This window comes from Saccopteryx bilineata, chromosome 9 (genome assembly GCF_036850765.1).
Source record: "Saccopteryx bilineata isolate mSacBil1 chromosome 9, mSacBil1_pri_phased_curated, whole genome shotgun sequence".
Taxonomy (NCBI): domain Eukaryota; kingdom Metazoa; phylum Chordata; class Mammalia; order Chiroptera; family Emballonuridae; genus Saccopteryx; species Saccopteryx bilineata.
Window position 1 is genome coordinate 61,354,919 of NC_089498.1, and position 25,293 is coordinate 61,380,211.

At 38.6% G+C, this 25,293-nt stretch overlaps 1 protein-coding gene across 22 annotated transcripts in view; it reads right to left on the minus strand.

Annotated features, from left to right (window-relative positions):
- ANK3 (ankyrin 3) overlaps positions 1–25,293 on the minus strand; it is a 745,841-nt gene that overhangs the window by 224,074 nt on the left and 496,474 nt on the right. For all 22 annotated transcript variants that reach the window (XM_066242002.1, XM_066242003.1, XM_066242004.1 and 19 more), the window contains 6 exons: positions 19,325–19,426; positions 18,846–18,944; positions 18,537–18,635; positions 13,909–14,007; positions 6,937–7,122; positions 4,976–5,074 (listed from right to left, as the gene is read on the minus strand). In XM_066242002.1, the coding sequence (XP_066098099.1) occupies positions 4,976–5,074; positions 6,937–7,122; positions 13,909–14,007; positions 18,537–18,635; positions 18,846–18,944; positions 19,325–19,426 (684 nt within the window). The remainder of the gene's footprint in view (positions 1–4,975; positions 5,075–6,936; positions 7,123–13,908; positions 14,008–18,536; positions 18,636–18,845; positions 18,945–19,324; positions 19,427–25,293) is intronic.

The window sequence follows — 25,293 nt, forward strand, 5'->3', positions numbered from 1 at the left end:
TCAATGGGAACCTGCATGTGAACAGCTGCAACTACTGGTCATACACCAGGTACAGTGGATAAAGAAGACTGGAAGTTATTTCTTCACTCTTGAATTTAATAACTATATATTGAGACCTTTCCAATGCTAAGTACTGGGAATTTAAAGGGTGTAATAATGCACAGGCCTGTCCTTTAGGAATTCAAAGTCCTAAAAATGAGGAAGAGCAGGGTATGAACAGTGTATTTCATTACACCTCCTCTTTAGCCCTCATAAGAATGTTGAGATAACACACACAAAATGATTAAGAAAGAAGCTGGGACTTAGTAAATACTCAAATTATAACTACCTTAAATGATTATTACTATAAATTTCACTTACAGAAGAAAGAGGAAAAATGAACATCTATTGAGCATTTATTATGTAACAGGCAGGGTCTTTGATGTTTTCACAATTGGAGCTTCCTGGCTGACTGAATTTGTAAAACTGAATTTATTGGGGTGATGCTGGTTAACAAAATTATACAGGTTCCAGTTGCTCAACCATAGAACATATCTCTGTACACCATATTGTGTGTTCACCTCCCCAAGTCAAGTCTTCCTCCATCACTAATTATCTCCCCTATACCCTTCTTCCCTTGTCTCCCCCCCCCTCCACAATTACACTGTTCTTTTTGTTTTGTTTTGTTTTGTATTATTCTGAAGCTGGAAACGGGGAGGCAGCCAGACAGACTCCCGCATGCACCCGACCGGGATCCACCCGGCACACCCACCAGGGGGCGATGCTCTGTCCATCTGGGGTGTCGCTCTGTTGCAACCAGAGCCACTCTAGCGCCTGGGGCAGAGGCCATGGAGCCATCCCCAGTGCCTGGGCCATCTTTTGCTCCAATGGAGCCTCGGCTGCCGGAGGGGAAGAGAGAGACAGAGAGGAAGGAGAGGGGGAGGGGTAGAGAAGCAAATGGGCGCTTCTCCTGTGTGGCCTGGCCAGGAATCAAACCCAGGACTTCCGCACACCAGGCCGACGCTCTACCACTGAGCCAACTGGCCAGGGTTCTCACTGTTCTTAATAGAAAAATTCACATAATAAAAATCACATTTGAGTTATTTAACACAGACAAAATTCTCTTTATAGATAACTGTAAGATTTATTTTGCCAAAAAATAAAAATGATTTAACTATGATTTCCTTTTCATTACATATATCAAAGTCCCTAAGACCTAAATTTATTCTCTGGTGGTATTTACTGGCTTATTCCAGATGCTGGTAACATTTACATTTTCAGTTTCATTCTTATGTGTCTTACTTTGTATATTTTAATTTGTAAACTACCTAAAGTCCTTTTAGAAACAAAATGAGGTATAGCACTAAAACATACAAACCCCTAATCTTTTGAGAGCAAAACCAAAAAGTACTAAATAACAAGACCAAAAAAGGATATTTTATTCAATTATCTTCCCCAAATGGGACTTGAATAATACTGCTTAAAAATAGAAAGGTCAATGACAAGAGTGAAAATTAAGTTAGGTGGTCCATTATGTTTGATGGAAAAAGTCTTAGCCAGCAAAGTATCAATCTATCTTCTTCAATCAATGAAAGGGACTCTGCAGCCATCCACATAATATAATTTGGGCTTCTAGCGCATCAACACTCCTTACTGGAATGATACTCAGTAGCAGCTCTGGCGTGCCCTGGTTACCTTCTCTTCCCCAAGAGAGCCAGAATGATTTGCTAAGTGAGCAGGGGTCATGCATAAATTCAGTGTCAACGCCATCTCAGCAGACTCAATTCAGAGAATGAAGAACGCTGATGCTGCATTGCAGCATTCAGCAGCTGCTCCTCACACTCCCCACAGCGGACCTGTGAGGCTGAACAGGTCTTCAAGGGTAATCCAGAAGGAAATATTTAAGATGTCAGACAGAATACCTTACACACACATAGCTAAGTGACAATACAAAAATCGAAACTGACATCATAAGAAGAATCTGAAATCAGTATGGTAGAACCGGTTACCATAACTTTCTCCGCCGGTTAGCATCTGCTTTATTGCTGCATAAATTAGCTAGCCCTACAAAGCAGCATAGAAAGCAATTCGTTTTATTGTGTACCCCCTTTAGCCACACCGTGTTCATGTCTTCCTCGTGTCTGCTTCAGAAATGCACGCTTCCTGAATGCAGAGAATGATTCCAGAATTTGTGGCCTTGGCCTTGCCCCTAGTCCCCAGCTCTCTTTGTTAGCAGGCAGCCATAGGTCATGCCCTCCACTCACAAAGAACTACAAGACTGTATTTGCCCTTCTTCACTGATCTGTCACAACCAGGAAACAGAGATCACAGGCTCCTAAGACAAAGGTTGCAGCTGTTGTTTAATTTATCTCTAACCGTTTAACTAGTATCTCTATCTAAACCCAGTTCCTGAAGCATATGATTTATGGTTATGATTTGCAGCTAATTCTTAGCAGTGTAGCTTAATAATCCTCCATTGTTCTGAGCAGGTAAAAGCTGATCTCATCTGTGATCAGGGTATCTTACTTCTCTACCCGCTGTTTCTGTTGCATTCTTGAGGGCTGTGATCTGGGAAGACCTCACTGAAATTGGGAACGGAGAGGCCTCCGGAGTACAAAAGTATAGATGCTGGGTGACTATGATTACGCAATAGGATTACTAGAGATTTGGCACCAGAATGGGGTTCTCAAGGCAACCAGCAGTTGCTTTAGTTTAAACTCTTTATGAAGACGAGTTCTTCTCTGACACCTTTAAAGCAAGTCATCAATCACCAGCTGCAGAGGGAAGCATAGTACAGGCAGCTATAAAGTATAATCAAATTCTACCACGGCCTTCAGCTCAGAATGCTATTAGGCCTCATTAATAATGCTTTCCAAACCAGTAACAAGTTTGCAATTTAATGAGTTTAAATAACAATACAATGTGATTATTTTAACTCTTATGTGCTAACTCAGGCAAAATTAACAACATTCATCGGAAGTCTCCACTAATCCTTTTTTTTAAGCAGAAGAGAGAGAGAGAGAAAGAGAGAGGGACAGACAGGGACAGACAGACAAAAAGGAAGAGAGATGAGAAGCATCAACTCATAGCTGGCGCACCTTAGTTGTTCACTGATTCCTTTCTCATATGTGCTTTGACCCGGGGACCCCAGCTGAGCCAGTGACTCCTTGCTCAAGCCAGCGACTTCAGGCTTCTAGCTAGCAACTCTATGCTCAAGCTGCAGGAGCCCGTACTCAAACTAGGCCTCAGGTCTGCCTTGTCCCTGAAGCCCAAGGATGCGGCTAATGTAGTGAGAACAAAGCTGTAGAGCAGGGGTGGTCAACCTTTTTATACCTACCGCCCACTTTTGTATCTCTGTTAGTAGTAAAATTTTCTAACCGCCCACCAGTTCCACAGTAATGGTGATTTATAAAGTAGGGAAGTAACTTTACTTTATAAAATTTATAAAGCAGAGTTACAGCAAGTTAAAGCATATAATAATAATTACTTACCAAGTACTTTATGTCGGATTTTTGCTGTTTGGCAGAATAAATCTTTATAAAACAACTTACTATAGTTAAATCTATCTTTTTATTTATACTTTAGTTGCTCCGCTACTGCCCACCATGAAAGCTGGAACACTCACTAGGGGGCGGTACGGACCAGGTTGACTACCACTGCTCTAGAGTCTAGACGTGAGCCGACTGGCACTCCTGAGTCATTTAAACCATAAAGGCTGCTAGCATGCTGATTATGATAGGGTAGAAGATAGCTTTTATAACAGTACTATCCGAGCTCTTCTTCATTTTATAGGACTAATAAGATGGAAAAGAAGAATGAACCCCTAAGGTTACCTAATGACTAAATACTGACATGGTTAAGAGTTTTGGCACCAAAATCCCGCCTTTTCTAATTTGCTAGTTGTCACCCTGGACTAGCTACTTCTTATCTCTAAGCCTTGGTTTAAGTAAAACAGGCATAAGTAACACTTTCTTGGATAAAAAAATAAATGAGATAAAAATGCTTAACCTGGCATCTGCCACCCAATAATTCCTTCAAAGATGCTCTTACTGTTACTGCTGCTGTTATGCCCCATCTCCCGATGTGATCTAGTCTCACTTCTCCTGTAACAAGTGACATTTCAGCAAAAATAATATATACTTCAAATACTGTGTTCAAAATCACTGCTGCTGTCAGTGAGAAGGCTATGACCAATGCAGCCAAGTGTTTAATACACTCTCTCTTTTTAATTCTCATACTGACCCAATAAAGGAATGATAACATTATTTTATTATGATTTAATATCATAATTTATATTACTTTATCTTACAAGTGAGGAAACTGGTGAAAAGTTAAAATCAAAATTTGAACCAAGGGCAAATGAATCCCGAGTCCACACTTTAAGCCACTGCACCAATCTGTTTCTGACTCCATTTCTGCTTCTGACGATAATGATGTTTATGATGATTAAGCTTAGCACTGAACCAGAGCAGTATGACTCTGGTCACATGTCCCCACTGCTGTCCAGTGATACACATGCCGCAAATTCCTTTCTCCGTGAAGGTGAGCTTACTCACGTTACAGAATCTTGTTTCTCATTATGCAAGTTTGTTGGGGACAGAAAACAAAGCAAGAGATGACCTCTGTTATTTGGGTTCTGAAGTTTGGGCCTCATCCAGATAGATATTCCAGCACATTCCCACTTGCAAGGTCAAGATTCTGATCTAGAGACCTGTTGGTTGCCACTTAACCAATTTCTAATAGTCTCAGATATTTCAACTGGGGAAAAGTTTGTAGTTTCCAATCATGATTACTTGACTCACATCTTCCATTTATTCACATATATATTTAATTACCCTCCCCCCCACTGCATCTTGGTTTACTTTTCCTATAAGAAACAGGCACATCTGTTTAAAAACAAGAGAGTCAGTCTCAACCTCCCCCTCATGCTGGGAGAGGAAGGTTACGAATCATTTCAAATGCTTTAAAGGCATGTCACATTGCAGCGTGCTCTTACCCTTGCAGTGAAATCCACAGCAGCTGCTCGGTTTAACAGCAATGTGGCTACATTGATATTTCCATAGTGAGCAGCTATGTGGAGCGGGGTGAAGCCACTCTGTAGAGAAAACACAGCAGACATTTAATTGATTCCTTCTGGCCCCTTGTCAGACATGTTAATACCATAGCCCAGCCCAAATAAAAACGAGGAAGCAAAATATGCCGAAGTCCACATTCAATTCTGTACTAGGTTTCTTTCGGCGAGTGCCAATTGCTCACGGAGCTTTAAGTAAATGCCAAACTTGTAGGCAGCGGAACAGCCAGGAAGGAAACAAGGGTGAAGACTGAGCAGTTTTAGTAATCTGGGCGTAGTAAGTGAAAGTGGCAACATTTCAGAAAGTTAAAATACAACAAAAATCATGATAGCTCATAGAAGTTCAATTACTATCAACTGTTTTATTACTGCTGACAGAATTGTTCATTGATACTCTGTCAAAATTCAATTCATTTTATATATTCAATGTGAGGTAGAATTATAATGATGAAAGCAATTTGGGGGAAGAGGTACACTACAATTAATTGGTCTTGTGTAATGGGTGATGGTATTCTATAAAGCATCCACAAGTTGGTCTTTTTATTAGCAAATGCCTATTTGATAACACGTGTTTCTGGATCATTCATACCAGGGTCATTTTACTTCCTTACAAAATGCTAAAACATGCAGCGATTCACTTAGTCCCCAAAGATTGAAACCTTATAGGAGCTAGATGCCATTCTAAATTGTTAGCAAGCTTCTTAGCCATGCTAGCTATTTTACTGACTCTTGTGGAAGGGTGGGTCATATTGGTACCATTGTGAGGTAACTTTCCTCTTGCTGACACCCGTGAGGGTAAGTGTCATGCGGAACTCTACGGAATCCGTCCTAGATGAGTAGAATGACAGGGTTGTCTGCAGCTTTTGATAGAGCCAGTGAGCATCTAAACTGTCGGAACTCTTCATCTCACACACCTCTATGGCAATACTCTTAAGTTTCCAGGATTCCTCAATTCCTCCTTTCAAAGACTGGGTTCAGCTGCAGAAAGCCCTGGTAATCAAACTACTGTCTTCTCTGGCACATGCTACTTTGGGGGCGGGGGTAGAAAGCAGGTATCTAGCCTACAGAAGGCAATGCAAAGAAGAAGGGAAAGAAATGAGGCCGCAGCACTAAGGGAGGGGAAAATGATGATGCAGATATAGATTATATGTATATGTATATGTATATATATATATATATATGTACCTCTGTTGTTCTATTCACCACCATCTAGGTTAACACATTTGGAAGCAAAGAGGAGGAAAAAATGAACGGTTAGTTCGCTGTTGGTGATGTGGATTGCAGAAAGCTCATGGCAGCTACGTAATGAGGATGGCAGCTCTGACGGCAGCACGGTAGGCAGAGAAAGACAGCTAGACTGAATGAAGGGCTACACGAGGGCCGACTCCGATCGCCACCTTCCCTTCACAGAAACTCCAGGAATACGTGTGAGCACAGCAGGGATTTGGGGCCGGGAAGCTGGCTGCTGGCATGCTCTCCACAGCTGATCAGTTCTCAGTGCATTGCCTGTCATCTCACATATCAACCAAAGGATGATTTGTACACGCTGTTGTTAGCATTTCATAATTTTTCACCCTAATGTTTGAGCTGAAGTGTTACATACATTACAAGTTTATTATGAGGAATAAAACTACGTATCAGGTTCCTATAGATCAATTTTGAGTTGGCCTCTTTGTTAGCAAGCATAGGGCGGCCTCTGCAATCACTTCCTAGCTTTACAGGCGAAGGGGGGTGTGCTCCGATTGGCTGATGTGGGACACTTATTTTTTATCCCTTCCAGTGAGGTTGAATGTTTGGCCTAAGCTTGCCAAAAGGGAGACCCAGCATCTCCCAGGATGCCGACACAGGCTGGCTGGCTGCAAGACGGACGTGCCCCTGTGCCTCACCTTGGATTCCACGTCTGCGTTGTTGTCATTCTGCAGCAGCAGGGCAGCGGCTTTCGTGTCGTCCTTCCGGGCGGCGATGTGAAGAGCTGGAAGACGCACTTTGCCTTTAGTGTCATTTTCTAGCAAGAGTGAAACAACTTGGTCGTGACCCTGCTGCAAAGCCACTGCCAACGGTGTGAAGCCATCCTGTAAATAAATGGGTGGGTCAAGACTGGTTCCAATGCATGCTTTCTTTTTGGTAAACAAATGAGAAGGTGATCAAGTGTCAGTCTGCATTTAGGGTTAGTAAAGCGAATATATATAAGTAAACATATATATGAAAAGGCATTTTCAAAGGTACATAGATCAAAGCAGAAAATAATAAGAAATCTGCAATAAGTTTATGGGGTTTTCTTTCTGTTAAAAAGTGACATATATTTCTTTTTTTTCAGTTGCATCTCCATATTTATGGCAGCATTGTTCACAATAGCGAAGATCTGGAAACAGCCCAAGTGTCCGTCAGTGGACGAGTGGATTAAAAAGCTGTGGTACATATATACAATGGAATACTATGGAAATATTACCTTTTGCAACAATATGGAGGAAACTATTATGTTGAGTGAAATAAGCCAGGCAGAGAAAGAAAATATCATATGACCTCACTCATTTGAGGAATCCAAGGAATAATGAGAATTGAGGAACAGATTTGAGACAGAGGAGGGATCAAAGGGGCCAGAGGAAAATAGGACAGAGGGAAAGGGGATGATAGGATGGGATAAACCTGAAGGGAAGGGGGGAGGGCACTGTAGGGAGGGGGGCAGGGGAGATGTTGAAGAGAATAGGGGGGAGGGGGGAGGCATTCGGGGTGACCCTAGAATCTATGTAAACAATTAATTAAATAAAAAAATGTTTAAAAAAGTGACATACATTAATTGGGGAAATTTGAAAATATACAAAAGTATTATGTAGGGAATAAAAAATGCCATAATTTTAATATCCATAAAATCTCAGTGAAAACAATAACATTTCAGGTTAAATCCAGGCACATTTTTCAAAGGATCTCCATTACACTACTAAAATTTCCACTGATATTTTAAAATTGAGGGAGATGCCTATCTGGTTCATTACTCTTCCTGCTTATACCTAGCAGATACCGGGTATTCAATTAGGGTATGTGAATTCATAAACTGTAATCATCGCTGCTTTAAGAAAGGTCTCTCGGCTTCTATGACTAAAGAGGGAAGCAGGCACAGGGACCATGCAGAATATGACTGTAATAAACTCACATATACACATTGGTGCATTTTGTATTACCCTGGGACTTGACAAAGAGGAGACAACTACAGATTTCACTGTGGGTATTTGATTGGTGGGTGATCTAGTGCCTTTGACTGTATAATAAATAACACAGAGGAAAATCCTAGGCTGGCTCACAAATTTTCCTTTTGAAATGCTTTCATTACCATATACTCCAAAGAATATTTAAAAATTATTTTTACTAGAGAATTGGCAAGTAAGTTACTTATTACTTTATTTGGGGCATGATATTTTATTTCTGAGGTCCTTGTGGTACAAAATGAGGACTACTGTAATAGAAACACCTTTGTAAGGCAGAGAGAGAAAACCTACTTACTTGCCTACCGGTGTCTTGTGTATGTAAAAGACCACTTCCCTCATTCTTTTCCTTGCTGGAAAATAGATAAGGCTCTTATCGCTTGTTTGACTGAATGCAAAGCAGCACATTCTCAATTCAAGGATGTGGAACATGGTGGTCACAATGCACCTAACAGACAATACTGCCCAGGCTCCTCTCACATAAATCCTGCCATCCAGCCAGTCTCCTTAACTGTGGACGTGGAGACTATTCCTACCCTCGCATCTATACTCTGCTAGTTCCCACACCCTGAAATGTCCTCCTCCTCATTCTACATATAAAAATTCTCTCTATTCTCCATGCTTCAAGATCTAGCTTAAGTTCTAACATTGTAACATTTCCAAGAAGAGCCAAAAGAGGAAAAGGACTAGCATTAATGTAACCAGAAAGATGTTCTAAGCAGCCATAAGTAAGAGAGCAGAGAACGGTTTGCAACCAAGATATTACCAAAATGGTATGCTTGGTTTACATGTAAGAACATCAAGTTCAAAGTGTAATTTAACGTTTTGAGAAAGTAATCTGTATAACCATGTGAATATGTGATCTCATTCTCATAAAGATAACTCTGTGTGTGTTGTGTACATGAACAAAAAACACGGGTGAATAGACAAAATGTTATCTCTAGGGAAAAACAACTGCCTTTTTCCTCTTTTTGACTTTTATTACACTGTCCTATTTATGTACTACATTACTTCCACAATAAAAAGAAAAAAATACATTTTTTAAAAAAGGATAGAGTGCTAAAAGAAAAAAACTGTGTATTAAGAGTTAAAACCTAGATAAAAACTAATGGGTAGAAATGACAACCCACTGCTGTTCCAGAGCAAAACTAAATGGCTACATTTTCCCGGATATAACTTTTTAAATTCACAGGTCCCATACATAGAGAAATGCACCAAAATAAATAAATAAATAAATAAACAAACTCTAACTGAGATGATTAGCATCATCAAAAAGAATCTGCTGCCTGCACAAGCCAGTTAAAGACAGACACAAAGATTCCAGCTCTAAGGTGGTAAGAACTAAAATTAGCAGCTGCAGACTTTGTTTCCAAACTGAGTTTAAAAAGTTGGGTTTGCTCTGTGCCGTTCTTTTGAACGGATAAATTCATGCTAAAGAAACAGTGACAGAAGCTCTCTGAGTAACGTCACCTCCCTGTGGGGTGTCTGGCACCGGGCTGAACTCGTGGAATAAGTGAACAAATACAGTGTGGGCAAAGTAGGTTTACAGTTGTGAGTACACAAAACACTAAGCTTAGTCTTGTATGATTATTATTAATTATTGTATTATTTATTTTTATTACAACTGTAAACCTACTCTTGTACCTCCTGTACATTAATCTAATGCTTCAAAAATCTTAACAAGAGATGGGAGATATATATGGAACAGATATACATAATATACAGTATATAGTAACATAGAAATAGCTTAAAAACCACAATCATGCCAAAGATTTGATCCATATATTCAAGGTGTGTGTGTATATATATATACACATACCATGTATTAAAGAAACTTGGCAATATCGCATTATTTAATGAACTAAAAATTCTGTTAAATATTTGCCATCTAAATGATCCTCTAATTGCCCCCTACTGTTTGTTCTGTAAATACAGACTTCTATAAATATGACGATATCATCTCTAATAAGAGAGCAGTATCATATTTAGAACACTTTGTCAATAAAATGTTTTATTTCTTGCTGGTTCCATTTATTTTCTAATACCAGCAATCCAAAAGAGATAATAATTTAATCAAATGGTCAAACATCTCGAGTCGGATAGCTTTTGTTTATGTAGTGAGGCACCAGCAACCCTCATGAAGATGTGAATGTGACTTGTTTTAAGAACATTTATTTAACATTATACGGAGTGAAATAAGTAAATCAGAAAAAACCAAGAATTGCATGATTCCATACATTGGTAGGACATAAAAATGAGACTAAGAGACATGGACAAGAGTGTGGTGGTTATGGGGTGAGGGAGGGAAGGAGGGAGAGGGGCACAAAGAAAACTAGACAGAAGGTGACGGAGGACAATCTGACTTTGGGTGATAGGTATGCAACATACCAAGAGAACCTGGACATGTTTTCTTTGAATATATGTACCCTGATTTATTGATGTCACCCCATTAAAATTAATAAAAATTTATTTATATAAAAAATTTATTTTATTTTTATAGGTACTGAAAAAGATAACATGAAATTAAGCTAATATAAAGACGTAAAAATATTTAAAAATATAACCTTTGTCAAAAGACTCAATTACTTTTTGAGGATCTCACATACTAATTTTCTTAGCTGTAGTGCTTCTCTTGGATCTTGAAAGCTTAAAAAAAATACCAGAGAATTAAGTGAGTTATGATGCTAAGTTTACAAGGCAGTTCAGATCTATCAGCAGGAAGCTGGGCTGCCGCTTGCTTCTAAAGGAGAGATATTTAGTGATCTGTACATCCCAGTCAGAAAAAGAAGACTACCTGTCCCTCACACACAGAAACAGCACCATGGCATCCCTTTCCTTAGGGCATTTCTATTATTTAGGATTTCCATCCAAAAATGAGAACGGATTTTCTCTTACCCAACAATGCTCCCTCCTGTCCCCACTGTCAGTACCCTGTGTGAACCTGACCTCAGCCCCGAGGCACCGCACTCAGGATAGCTACCCGCCCGCTGGGAGGAGAGGCACTGCCTGACATCTGCCAAATGTTCCTTCTTTGGTTATCAAACCCGCAGTTCTTTCTTAACTAGCCTCAAGAATATTATTATAAAAAAATCAGTCCTCATAATAAAATTCCCCAACAGTACTGAAGGGTATAAAGTGAAAAGTAAGACTCCTTCCTAATTCCCAGAATAAACTGCTGATAACATTACACTAAGAGCGTGTTTCTGTATCAGCACGTATAGTCTTGCTTCATTTTTAATAAAGCAACATAGTATTTTATTGTATGATATAATTATAGCAATGCGGATTAAATAGGTTTCCTAATTGGTACATATTTAGGTTCCCTCCGGGTTTTAAAAAAAGTATTTTAATTATGTTGGATTTCCTATATACTGTTTTCGCATTCTCTTCTAACATACATGTACTATGAATTATTAGAAGTGGAACTGCCAAATTAAAATTTGTAAAATATTCATTTTTAACAGCTACTGCTAAAATTTTCTGCAAAGGTGGTGCAGCCAACTATCACTTGTACCAACTGTCGGAAAATTTCAGTTTCTTCTGCTCCTTAAATTTTTCCCTCAACTCATAGGTATAAGAATAGACCTCATTCTTTATCCAATTAATAAATTAATATTTCTTTGACTATGAGTGAGGGTGAGATACTCTCATGTATTTATGGTCATTTATACGCCTTTTTGTGTGAAACTGCCTGTTTATATATTTCATGGTTTCCCTGGAAGGCATGATCTCAAAAGTTTGGTGGGTTAACATGTGATTCCTTTAATCCAGTGGTCCCCAAACTATGGCCTGGGGCCGCATGCAGCCCTGAGGCCATTTATCCAGCCCCCACCGCACTTCCGAAAGGGACACCTCTTTCATTGGTGGTCAGTGAGAGGAGCATAGTTCCCATTGAAATACTGGTCAGTTTGTTTTTTTTGTTTTGTTTTGTTTTGTATTTTTCTGAAGCTGGAAACGGGGAGAGACAGTCAGACAGACTCCCGCATGCGCCCGACCGGGATCCACCCGGCACGCCCACCAGGGGCGATGTTCTGCCCACCAGGGGGCAATGCTCTGCCCCTCTGGTGCGTCGCTCTGCCGAGCCACTCTAGCGCCTGGGGCAGAGGCCAAGGAGCCATCCCCAGCGCCTGGGCCATCTTTGCTCCAATAGAGCCTTGGCTGCGGGAGGGGAAGAGAGAGACAGAGAGGAAGGGGGGGGGGTGGAGAAGCAAATGGGCGCTTCTCCTGTGTGCCCTGGCCGGGAATCGAACCCGGGGCCCCCGCACGCCAGGCCGACGCTCTACCGCTGAGCCAACCGGCCAGGGCCTGGTCAGTTTGTTGATTTACATTTACTTGTTCTTTATTTTAAATATTGCATTTGTTCCCGTTTTGCTTTTTTACTTTAAAATAAGATATGTGCAGTGTGCATAGGGATTTGTTCATAGTTTTTTTTTTATAGTCTGGCCCTCCAACTGTCTGAGGGACAGTGAACTGGCCCCCTGTGTAAAAAGTTTGGGGACCCCTGCTATAATCCCAACTTTCTCGTGCCATTCAGGGAACAGTCTGAATGCAAGTGAGAGGAGAGGTACTATGACAAGGATACTGCTGCACCATCTGTCCTAATTCATTACTTTGTTAAAAATACAGAATACCCAAATGTTGTTCCTTTATTATTAGCAATAGATTTTTAGTGGTATGCTTCATAAGAAATTACCTAAGATAGTACGTACCAATGACTTCTTAAATAACTTTTTATTTTAGGCTTTGGCCGGTTGGCTCAGCAGTGGAACATAGGCCTGATGTGTAGAAGTCCCAGCTTCGATTTTGGCCAGGGCACACAGGAGAAGCGCCCATCTACTTCTCCATCCTTCCTCTCCCCTTCCTCTCTGTCTCTCTCTTCCCCTCCTGCAGACAAGGCTTCATTGGAGCAAAGTTGGACCCGGCGCTGAGAATGGCTCCATGGCCTCCACCTTAGGCGCTAGAATGGCTCCGAATGCAATGGAGCAACACCCTAGGGGGCTGAGCATCGCCCCCTGGTGGGCATGCTGGGTGGATCCGGGTCCGGCGCTTGCGAGAGTCTGTCTGCCTCCGCACCCCCCCCCCACTTCTCATTATGGAAAAATAAAAACAAAACAAAACAAAAAATAACCTTTTTATTTTAAAATTATTCTTCTATTCAGGAATCCAAAGATTTTTTCAAATACAACTTTTATTTATACTTAAAATAATTACTAGTTTTGTTTGAAAGTATGAATTAAATCTATTAGTTAACTTTAGAAATCTATAAATTCAATTATTATTATGCTAACTTAAATTTGAAAAAAATTAAAAACCTGTTTTATCATAACAATATTTCAAAACAGTGGCTGCCTTTGAAGCAAAATTATAAAAAAATGAAAAAGTGTTCTCAAGCAAATATTTAAATGCCAAATTAATAGCTCATTTACAGGGTAGGGCTAGACATTTAAGAGCAGATAGGGTATCTATGCAATGGAAAATTCTTTAAAATTAAAAATAGACTTTCTAATGTAGTTTATAAAAATGTATGAATCCACACATTAATATACAATATAAAATACCAGTGAGATAAATTTTAAATGTTACAACTCCAGGTATACAAAGTACCCCAGAAACACCTAAGCTTTCCCACTGAAAGAATCAAAAGAAGCAGTGTCTTACCTCTGTGGCTAGGCTCTGGCTTGCACCATTGTCAAGAAGAAACTTGACAACTTCCAGGTGGTTTTCCTGGGCTGCCATATACAATGGCGTGAAACCATTCTGCAAAATAAAAAATAAATTGTTTGTGGCTTTCTACAGACAACCTATTTCTGCACTGTACTGATAATACTGTTTCAAGAAATGCCCACATACAATACTTTTATTTATTTATTTAAACATTTTTTAGATTATTTATTTATTTATTTTAGAGAGAGGAGACAGAGAGAGAGACAGAGAGAGAAGGGAGGGAGGAGCAGAAGGCATCAACTCCCATATGTGCCTTGACCAGGGAAGCCCGGGGTTTTGAACCGGCGACCTCAGTGTTCCAGGTTGATGCTTTTACCCACTGTGCCACCGCAGGTCAGGCCATATAATACTTTTAAATAGTACTTTAATGCAGATAAACATATTTATTAAGAAAACCTAGTGAAAACATTATTATTACTCTCAGTACAAAGAAGTGTAAGACAAGTAATTCAATGTGTTGTCACTGGACAACCTATGGATGAAATGATTTTCTGTGCAAGAGCACCTGGATTAGGAGAATGGTCAGATTTCTGAAAAAAAAATGATGTTTTTCTCTTAAGAAAAAAAAAGTACAGCACCATTTTTATATTCATTTCCTAACTTTGGAAATTTCCAAAAGAAAGAGTTGAACAAAAGGGAACATATGGGCACCCAATTTACATTTTCTTTTCTGTAGCAACAAATGACACAATTCTCTAAAGGCAAAGCAGCTCAACATTGAGCAAGTATGCTCTTTAATGTCTGATGTTATTTAAAATCTTCAATACCTACTGTTCTGAACATTTATTATGGTGTAATTATAAGCATGCAGACTCATAAGTTTATAGGTTATTTTCAGGCATGCTGCCTAGTACCCACTAAAATTAAATATAGTAGTAAAATAAAGTAGAAAGTCCTCCTGTTATTTAAGTTAAGGGCTTAAATTTCATTCATGAGATTTTTCTTATCCATTCTAGTTTCCTAGATTCAGCCTTTGCATGTCATAAAGAGATGCTCTCAACTACAATGTTGAAGGCATAGTGATTTGCGCCGATTTACATATGGAGGTGTGCTATAAGGTAGGTCAGAGAGGCTCAATCTGGACACCACACCCATTGTTTAACTTCATCAGTACCGAATCTCCCTACCATAAGAAATATTAAAAAATACAGAAAGAGCCCTGGCCGGTTGGCTCAGCGGTAGAGCGTCAGCCTGGCGTGTGGGGGACCCAGGTTCGATTCCCGGCCAGGGCACATAGGAGAAGCGCCCATTTGCTTCTCCACCCCCCCTCCTTCCTCTCTCTCTCTCTCTCTCTCTCTCTTCCCCTCCCGCAGCCAAGGCTCCATTGGAGCAGAGATGGCCCGGGCGCTGGGGATGGCTCCTTGGCCTCTGCCCCAGGCACTAGACTGGCTCTGGTCGCGGCAGAGCAACGCCCCGGAGGGGCAGAGCATCGCCCCTGGTGGGCGTGCCGGGTGGATCCCGGTCAGGCGCATGCGGGAGTCTGTCTGACTGTCTTTCCCCGTTTCCAGCTTCAGAAAAAAACAAAACAAAACAAAAAAACCCAAAACAAAACAAAACAAAAAATACAGAAAGACCAAGGAGGCACTGTTTTAATTAAAGAGTCCTTTCATTTTTAGCCCCATTATGAAAACCTGTCCATTTAGAATACTTCAGTAGTGAAGGTAAAATACTATTTAAAACAGACTTTGTTTCTTTATAAAAAGACTTTGCTTCTTTTGGAGCCATATAGTATAAAATGAAGTCAGAGAAGAGAAAACAGTGAGGGTTGTCACCTGACATGGCAGTCTGACATTGTTGCTGTCTTCTGTAATATAAAGTATTAAGGACTTAATTATAGTAGAGTTCCTTAGAATCACAAATTAATTAATCAACCTGAATTCTTTCTCAGGGTAGGCCTAAAGGATTCCTAGATGTCAAGTAATGTAAAAAAGAGTTAACTAACTTAAGACCCAAGATCAAGGCAATGACAAGAATTAGTAAAAAAATAATGTTTACAGATGCTCACTTTACAGAGCCTCTGTTTGTAAGATTAAAACTTGATAATGCCCAAAGTTATTTTTATTTTCAAGGCAAGAAAAATGTTTGTAGTTAAAGAAGGTCAGGGACTCTCCTTGCACTTTTTCTGATTGGCTCTTAAATATTACCTGGAGGATAAATTTCACCTAGACAAAGCTGTTGTCTTTCTGGAATATTAATAGTTCTGTAAAGTGTTCATGTGTTGCCACATAAATGAAATTTAATCTCATTTCCTGGTATTTACTGCTTGTTGTTTAGAAGAGCTCCTATTGAAAAGTTGCTACCAGGAATTATCATGGAAACTCCATCCTGCTCATGGTCATCTCATTATTACACATTCTGTCCACGGAACAAGGCAGTTCAGAAGGCATATGGAGATTGGTGTCCAGACGAAGGGAGACACGCTCTACTGTGAACTGTGTAGCAGGGTATGCCAAGCACAGCTGCAAGGAACAGGGTCTCTCACAGCCTGAGTTCCTTGCCTTCACTTCCACATCACTAGGGAATGTGTACAGATTGAAATAAAATCTGGTTAGGATTTTACTTTGACTGCAGCTTCTCCCAGACGTTGCAGAGAAGGTTTAAAACTATGATTGATCTACAGTGGTCAAAAGTGTGTGCAATGTTTAAAAGAAGGAGATTTATTTTTTCCACTGGGTGGGGAGAAAACAAAATGGATTGGAGTTTTTCTGTATCTCTGAGCTTATTTCCAGTTATTTCCCAGTAAAAATTATAAGGGCATTAAAAACAATTGGTTTAAAAGCCTGATGCATCTCTTGTAGTCAGCTGGTCTGTATCTCTCTCAAAGTACTATGCTTGTCAGTATTTAACTTTATAACTTTTCTTTCTGGAAAAGCATTAGTACTTCAAGTGAACTGTGTTATAGGGAATCGGGGGAAGCGGCGTAGACCAGGGAAGAGAGGTCTAACTATAGGGAACTAGAATGAAATTAGACCAAATATACAAGAAATCATGTGGTTGAAAGTATTGAGGTTTCTCTTCCATTACACAGAAATTTAATGGCATCAAAGTGATCGTTGCTATGGCTGTAGCAACAAGGGAGGAAATCATTGCCATTCTGTGGACCCATAAGATACAGGAGGCTCCTGCCATCCAGAGATAGTCAGTACTGAGGAGATCGAGTGCACTTAAAATGGAGATCAAAAGGAAATAATAAAAGCTTGATTGAGACTTTATCTTAAAAGATAAAACTAGAAATTGTAAAAGCAAGTTTATGTAAGTTAACAAAATGTAGGTTACAACAGTGTTCTTATATGAGATCTCAGAATGAACAAAGACTAAATCAAATACAATTTTTGTAAAGAAAAAGTATAATTTTTCCAACAAACGTATCTGATAGCTTGACATCTTTCACTTTTTTATTTTCATAGTATAAGCAAGAAGACAGTCCTTTTGCAAAAAAGTATTTGAGAACCAAAGCCCTCACATAAATTTTGTTCCATTTAATCATTTTATTCTCAATCATTCTTATGTGAAACAACTCTCAGAAATCCAGCCTAACACTGCACACACTGTCTGGTCTAATAGTGCCAGAAAGCAAAATACCCACAGCTTAGCTGTACGCCCAGCAATTCTCCCCACATCACTTTCCCTGGCCTTAGAGATTCCTGTTTTACCTTTTGCAAAACTCTTTGTTTTATCACCAATTTGTTCAATATCCAACACCCTGGGGTAGAATGACAAACCAGGACAGATGTCAGCACTCAACTGGAAGGCATGTTTGAGTGGGGACCAGCTTCTAAAAATGGTCAGGTCCTTAGTAAATATCTGTGTTAGGATGATTGCTTTTCTATACAACCAGATGTCTGTGGGGACTCAAATAATGAAAAATTTGGATGATGAGGACCTATATTTTTTAAACCAGTAAAATAAAGTTACTTCTTTTAGACTGAAAATCTATCACATGGTAATTAATTGTTGTTCTTAGAAATTCACGCAAGATTCTGAGAGCTTTTAGGAGGACCTACTCAGTGAATTATTACCATTTAACCATTATAAAGAATCTGAACATTTTAAAGGTTAGGGACTTTTAAAGTTTATTCTGCTTGTTTTTTCTTTTTAAAATGTCTCAAGGAACAATAATGATGCCTTAGTTAGTGGACAGGAGTTAACTAGTATCTTCCTTTTTTCAACTAGATAAAGCATGGATATATTCTGAACGTCTAAGAGCATCTCCTCACTTATAGGCATCCCCATTTCCTTTGTAGGTTAATAAATACAAAGACTGGACCTGAGCTAGCATCATGAAACAGTAGAAGTGCATTACAGATACCCCCTACACATGTGTCTATGACTACTAGTTATACATAGATGGATGACTTTAAAAAATCTCTACCTCTCACACGTATGGATTGCAAACAAGAATACATATGAATTTAAATAATATACAAAATATAACTATTCATTAAATATAGCTCTTCAGTATTGTATTCTTAAGAGGATATATGAATCAAGCAGCACCTGACCCAAGGGACATTATTTGTAAATTATAATAACAAAATTACTTTGCAACAGAGTTGGTTTACCTGTGATTGTGCATTAACATTGGCTCCATTTGTCACCAACACCTTCACCACCTCCGCTTGCCCAGCCAAAGATGCTATATGCAACGCTGTGTTTCCTTTCTGTAAGATGAAAAGTAAGATACGTCAGCACTCCCATCTTTCTCTCTCTGTTTCAACAGTTTACAAAATATCAAATCCCAGTTTTAAGTTCCCCAAAGAGAACAAAATGGACAAGGATTTTATGAGATATGTGCTTCATTTCTTACTGAGAGCTGCATGCTCATCCAATTTGGCAAGTGACATAAAAAGCATGGAGTGCGCGGTCCTCACCTTCGTAGCTGCATCCACATTGGCTTCTCTTTGCAGCAGTTCAGAAACAACTTCTACGTGGCCTTCTTTGGAAGCAAGATGGAGCGCGTTCAACCCATTCTGAGTAACAGTGAGGAGAAAGCATGACTCAGCAGGTTGAAAAGAGAGGAGTGAACGCTCTACCAAGTACTCTGGAGATAACATCCCACCCATAATCCCTCGCATCTGTGCAGGGCACGAACTTGAATTAGGAATAATTAGGTGGGTTGTTTTAATATCATTACTTATTAAATTTTAGAAACTAATTATTAAAGGATACATACATTTTTGAATATTCCTCTTATAAAGCAGAGATTAATTTGATCATTTAAGCTGGTGAAGTTTAATAAAAAAAAACTGGTAAAAAAAAAACCTCTTGGTAATATCTAACAAAGGGTTTAAGGAGTTTAAAGTCTGGATTTTTAATTAAAAAATAAACAACAACAATAACCACAACTAACCTGATTGCAAATGTTGATGTCAACTCCGTTTTTTATGTAGTCAAGGGCCTTTTCTAAGTGTCCTGCTCGAGCCGCTCTTAAGTAACTGGCATTGGCATCAGACTAAAATGAAAAATAAAAGCATTTTGATGAAAAAGGAAACTAATATGCATGTTTGTAACTACTAGTGCAAACTAATAAAATAAAACAAATTGTTAAATTGATTTACATGCTTATCTCGTTAATTGCGTTTCACAGATGTTGTATTTTTGTTACATAATAAAAGCAAGACACTTAACCAGCAAAAAGATTATGACTCACTTTCCTGCAGTGGTCTGGAACCAAACCCACAGTATCTCAGAGGTGTGCCTGTATTGTATTTCTAACACGAAAATACTAACCAAAGGTCCTTGTAGAGTCACCAGAAAAAAAGACAAATTCTTTCGTTTCAAGAATACAAAGTTACACCTTGCGTGATATCATAACTGATTCTGAACTGGAAGAGAAAAATTTCCATAATGTGCAGGCACTTTCAATCAACATAATTTCCAGGGAGTGAAGAGAAATTCTGTAATTTTCTGATGACTACATTAGAAAAACCTTATTATTTGATTGTATCAGAAATTTAACATCTATTCCATTCTTTTATAACTAACATAACCGATATTACAATTAATAGCTTCACAAATACAAAAAATGCAGTTAAGACTAATTTAACAGGAATTTGTGAGTAATGATGTTCTCTTGGCTTTTGCTACAGATTATATTTGAAAAGCATTGATAAATGTCTACACAGATGTGTATTGACATTCCATATCAAGCTAGTTAAGGCAACAGCCTGGAGAAAATTCTATGAGAAGCATGAGCAAATAATAGATACATATAAAATTTAAAACCAAACCCAAATCTGTAATTCATTTATTGAAAACTTACAACTCTAAATCGCAACTAAACTCTAATCCCTACCAATGCACAATTGGAACTACCCACTATTGAAATCTTTAATAGAAAGAAGACAGTGAGAGGAAAGCCAAAAAAGTTGGGCTTGCATGATTTCTAATGGAGTCTTGCTCAATTTTGAACAATACGGAAGCATGTTTTTCTGAATGGGCAGGCAAAAACATCTCGTCACTGGTTATTAATGCAATCATACAGAGTATGACTTCTAAGAGGATGTTGCAAATACCTCCTTCAAAGTTCCTGTTCTGTAAAGCCTTCCCAGACCTCCCAGATAGTTTAATTGCTCAGTGTTCCCAAAGTATTAATTTCATTGAGCTCTCTTGGTATTTGTCACAGAACATCATAATTTTTGCTATACCTGCCTTTCTTCCTTCCTACATTAAGCTCCTTAAGAACAGCAGAGGCAGATTAAGGGACAGGCAACTGGAAAGCTGCCAATATGTCAATTTTTGAGAAAAGCTAATTCATTCCTGGAAATGTGATTGAGGTAAAGGAAATTCCATCCTTTAGAAGGGTCTCTAATTCTGTTGTGGGTCAATTTAGTAAACTGACTTGGTCAGGACCTCAAAGGAGAGGGCATAGCAGCCAGTAATACTGTACTATTGGCATTTTGATGTGGGTAATTTTTTGATAATGGGGACAATTCTGTCTGTGTCAATGTTCAGTATCCCTGGCCTCCACCAACCAGGTACAAGTAGTGTCTCCTATTTGTGACAACCAAAAACATCTCCAGAATTGACAAATTTCTGTGGGGGGTTGCTGAGGCACAAAATCTTCCCAATAGTGAATTACTGTTCTAAATAAATAATAAACCAATTTATTTAAAGATTGTAGGCTTCAATAGGCTTAAATTTTTGGACAGCCTGGACTGCTACAAGGCAGGGACTCTATGTATAATATTCATCTTTCTGTTTCCGTTCTGCCTAGAAAAATGTCCCTAGCGCACAGCAGGTGTTTATAAATGTTTTGTGAATGAATCAATAAATACGTAAACTGTATGAAAAATAATTGTATTAGATAAGATATTGCCTGGAACAATAAAGAAAGCTTTATTAACAACAACAACAACAGCTATTTAGGTTGAAATTCAGCTGTAATACAAAGCTGAATACCAGAGATTTTTAATTAAGACATTGAGTTGGGTATCGGGGAACAAATATAGATATTTATAAAATAAAACTGAGATATGAGTCAAACATGCAAATCATTTAGTCAGGTGGAGGGTTAAGAAAGAGGAGGACAAACCAAATCAGAAAAAGATACACCAAAGCTTCCAGGAATTTAAAAGAAAATAATAGTCTTTAAAGAGATTAGGTATTTGAGAAGATTCTTTTGTTTGTTTGTTTGCTTGGTTTGTAAGTTTAGTTAGAAATAAATTATCTGTATAAGGATGGCTAACTGTACCATAAAATATCATCTTCATTAAGTCTGCTCAATGACTTATCAGTGAATTTGCCCAAAAGGCGCTTATATTGTTACGGGAAAAATGACATCAGTTTGCCTGGATAGTTCAACTGCCAGAGATAACAACTGCCAGTTAAACATCCCCAAATCTGACTTTTGAGTACATAAAAACAGCAGCTGAAGAAATTAAAAAAGAGGTTGGTAATTCAAGGAAAGCCTCAACTGACCAGATCCCAATCTGAAATGGTTTGGCAATTTCATTTTCCTTTCAAATATTTTCAGAATTTTTTCACCTGAAACTCTAGCAGGGGTCCCCAAACTTTTTACACAGGGGGCCAGTTCACTGTCCCTCAGACCGTTTGAGGGCCGCCACATACAGAACTCCTCTCACTGACCACCAATGAAAGAGGTGTCCCTTCCGGAAGTGCGGTGGGGGCCAGATAAATGGCCTCAGGGGGCTGCATGTGGCCCGTGGGCCATAGTTTGGGGATGCCTGCTAAAGCAAAACAGAATACAAACAATATAAGCTTAATCTTCTAATTCAGTTGTTCTCTACCCATTTGGAGTTATTTTCTTTTGAGAATAACGGAAGATATCAACAAATTCCTTTCCTTCAACAACTGCACCCTTGCATGGACACACACACAATCTGCACAGATGCACCGAATGTGCTTAGGAATACACAGTCCGCACACGATTTCATGAGGCTCAGGATGGCTAAGTCAGCTCATGGAGTCAGGTATAATAACACCTGCTCTAATTATAAAAAATGATCTTGTGTATACTTTCACTACAGCTATTTCACCCAGTAATTCTCAGAAATAACTAATTTTTCATCTGAGAATTTAGGAGGAAGGGAAGGGACAAAAACTTATTTTCTCCACTTTTACTTTTCTCAGCCCTCTGTTATATACAGACATGCTTAACACACTAGTATAAAACAATTGGTTACTTTATACTTCAAAGTATGGGGGGGGAAGAGAGAGGAAAAGATAAATCAAGAAGGGGCATAAAAATTGATTTCAAGAAAATCAGCAACTTCGAAAATGAAGTTAATAATTCCCACAGAAAAATAAGAAGTTTCTCCTTTTCTTCCAAACACCTGTAAGCAAGGCAGTCACATGGTCCTTCCACATATATCTGAGAACGATGATGTGCTAATCGTGCCAACATCTGGCTATATGGTTGTGGCCAAAACAGATGTGGTACAAAGTAAGACTCACTAGCCTACATCTCACTGTCTCTTACACTCTTCCAAATCTTGTTGCTTAAATGGCAGAGTAAATAATGGATTCTTTCCCCCAAATTCTGCCTATGACACCTAAATATTTTTATTTTCTTAACATTAAAAAAACATTCTGCATTTGACTCAACATCAATGTGTTGCATCTTCAGGCTGTCATTTCATTGAATAACCAGGGGCTACTTCTTCGCAGTTTACAGCTTGTTTTTAAATCTGGAACATTATATCAAAACAATGCCTTTTTAAAGCCAGTTATAGACAAATTATTATGGAGGAAAATTAGGTCCCATGAGAAATTAAGCTCTGTTATGTGGAAAGTCTTACAGAGGAAGTCACTGCCTAAGGACAGTCGGCACAAAATGAACACAAGGAGGCTTGTCAGCAGTTTTCCTCCCTGAATGATCAAAATCTGAAGTAAAAAATTGGAAAAATGAAAGTGCTTCTCGTCATTATTTAATATGTTATCTACTTATTCATTTTATGAGACAGGAAAGAAATATGAGCCATGTGTGCTATTCAAGGAAATAGCTTCAAGGATAGAGTTAAGCATTATTATGAATTAGTCTAATAACTCAGCATATCTACCAGTACTAGGATACTGATATTATTCAGCAGAAAACTGTGATTGGAAAGAATAAGCATTTCCTGAGTGTCAACCTCAGTACGGACCAATATTTCAAACTTCTGAGCATATGCTGTATAAAAGTACAAGTACTTATAACTTAACATATATTTTGTAAAGAGTAATATAATTGTCTAGGTCCTATGTTAACTTAGTCCTTATTTCTATGAAATCGTATAGGGGGTCAAATAGTGTCCCCCAAAATTCATTCCATTTGGAACCTCAGAATGTGATCTTATTTGGAAATAGGCTCTTTGCAGATATAATTAGTTAAGATGAGGTTATACTGGGTTAGAATGGGCCCTAAAACCAAAGATTGATGCCCTTATAAGAGGAGGAAAATATATATAAATACTGAAAAACTATGTTGCACACCTGAAACTGACATAATATATGTCAATTATACCTCAATTAATGAAAAAGAAGAGACTACACACAGACACATAGAGAGATGTGTAAAGACGGAGGCAGAGATTAGAGTTTTGTTGCCACAGACAAGGAGGGACCAGGGTCTGAAAGAAGCAAGGAAAAATCATCCCCTAGAGCCGCTGTAGGGAGTGTGGCATGCTGACACCTTGAATGTGAACTCTGGCCTCCAGAACTATGAAAGATTAATTTCTTCGTTAAGCCACCTAGTTTGTGCTGGTCTGCTATGGCAGCCCTAGGAAACTAATACAAGTAGGTACTATTACTACCTATTTTATAGATGAGCAAACCGAGCTTGTAGCAAATGACTTTCCTAAGAATGTTACCACAGACAGTCTGACTCCAGGGTCCAGGCTGTTAATCACTACTCTGAAAAAGGACCTAATAAATATTGGTCTATAGTTTATGCTCAATAACTCTTGGCTTATTCATTCATTTATCTTTCCTTAATTAGATCACCCATCCATCCATCAACCCAACCACTGAATTAAATATGTAGGTACTTTCGGGTGTGTCCTCCCTAGACCACAATTCCTTAACTGAATTCATTTCAAACTCAAGACTAGGCTAACAATGGATTGCCAGAAGAAATGCAGATTAGAGACTCAGTGAGTAGATAACAGATTGCTTCTAAACTTCAGGGGTTTAGATATATCTAAACTACCAATTCTCTAACCACCTTCTTTATGACATCTTCGCAACTGTCTGGGAACCATGTGAAGGGGAAGATAATCCTTTTTACAAGCTTCAGGTTCCTTTTCTCTACTGGTATTCTGTACTCTGCCTCCCAACAGACTCAGGTGTTTCTTAAAAATAATAAAAATATTTTTTCCTTTTCACTTTTCTACCTAACACTCCTTCTGATAATCTCTATTTATCAGAGTAGTGAACTGGTTAATAGGTCTGTATCCCAGCTACTCCATTTACTAACAGTGTTACCTTTGGCAAGTTTCTTAACATGCATGTGCCTCAGTTTTCTCAGCTGTCAAATGGGGATAAAACACTTGACTGTTAGATTGAAATTACCATATTTTTCACTCCATAAGATGCACTTGACCATAAGACACATCTAGGGCTTTAAAAAGGAAAATAAGAAAAAAAAATATTGTGAACCAAATAGTGTGTTAAAATATTTAATAAAATACTGTATTTTTTGCTCCATAAGATGCACGGGCATTTTCCCCTCCACTTTTTTTGGGGGAAAAGTGTGTCTTATGGAGCAAAAAATATGGTATAAAATTTATGTAAGGTGATTAACAGTGTGAGTGCATAACAAGCAGTCAACAAATGATTATTATTTTATTTTTAAATTATTTGTAAACATCAAAAAGTTTG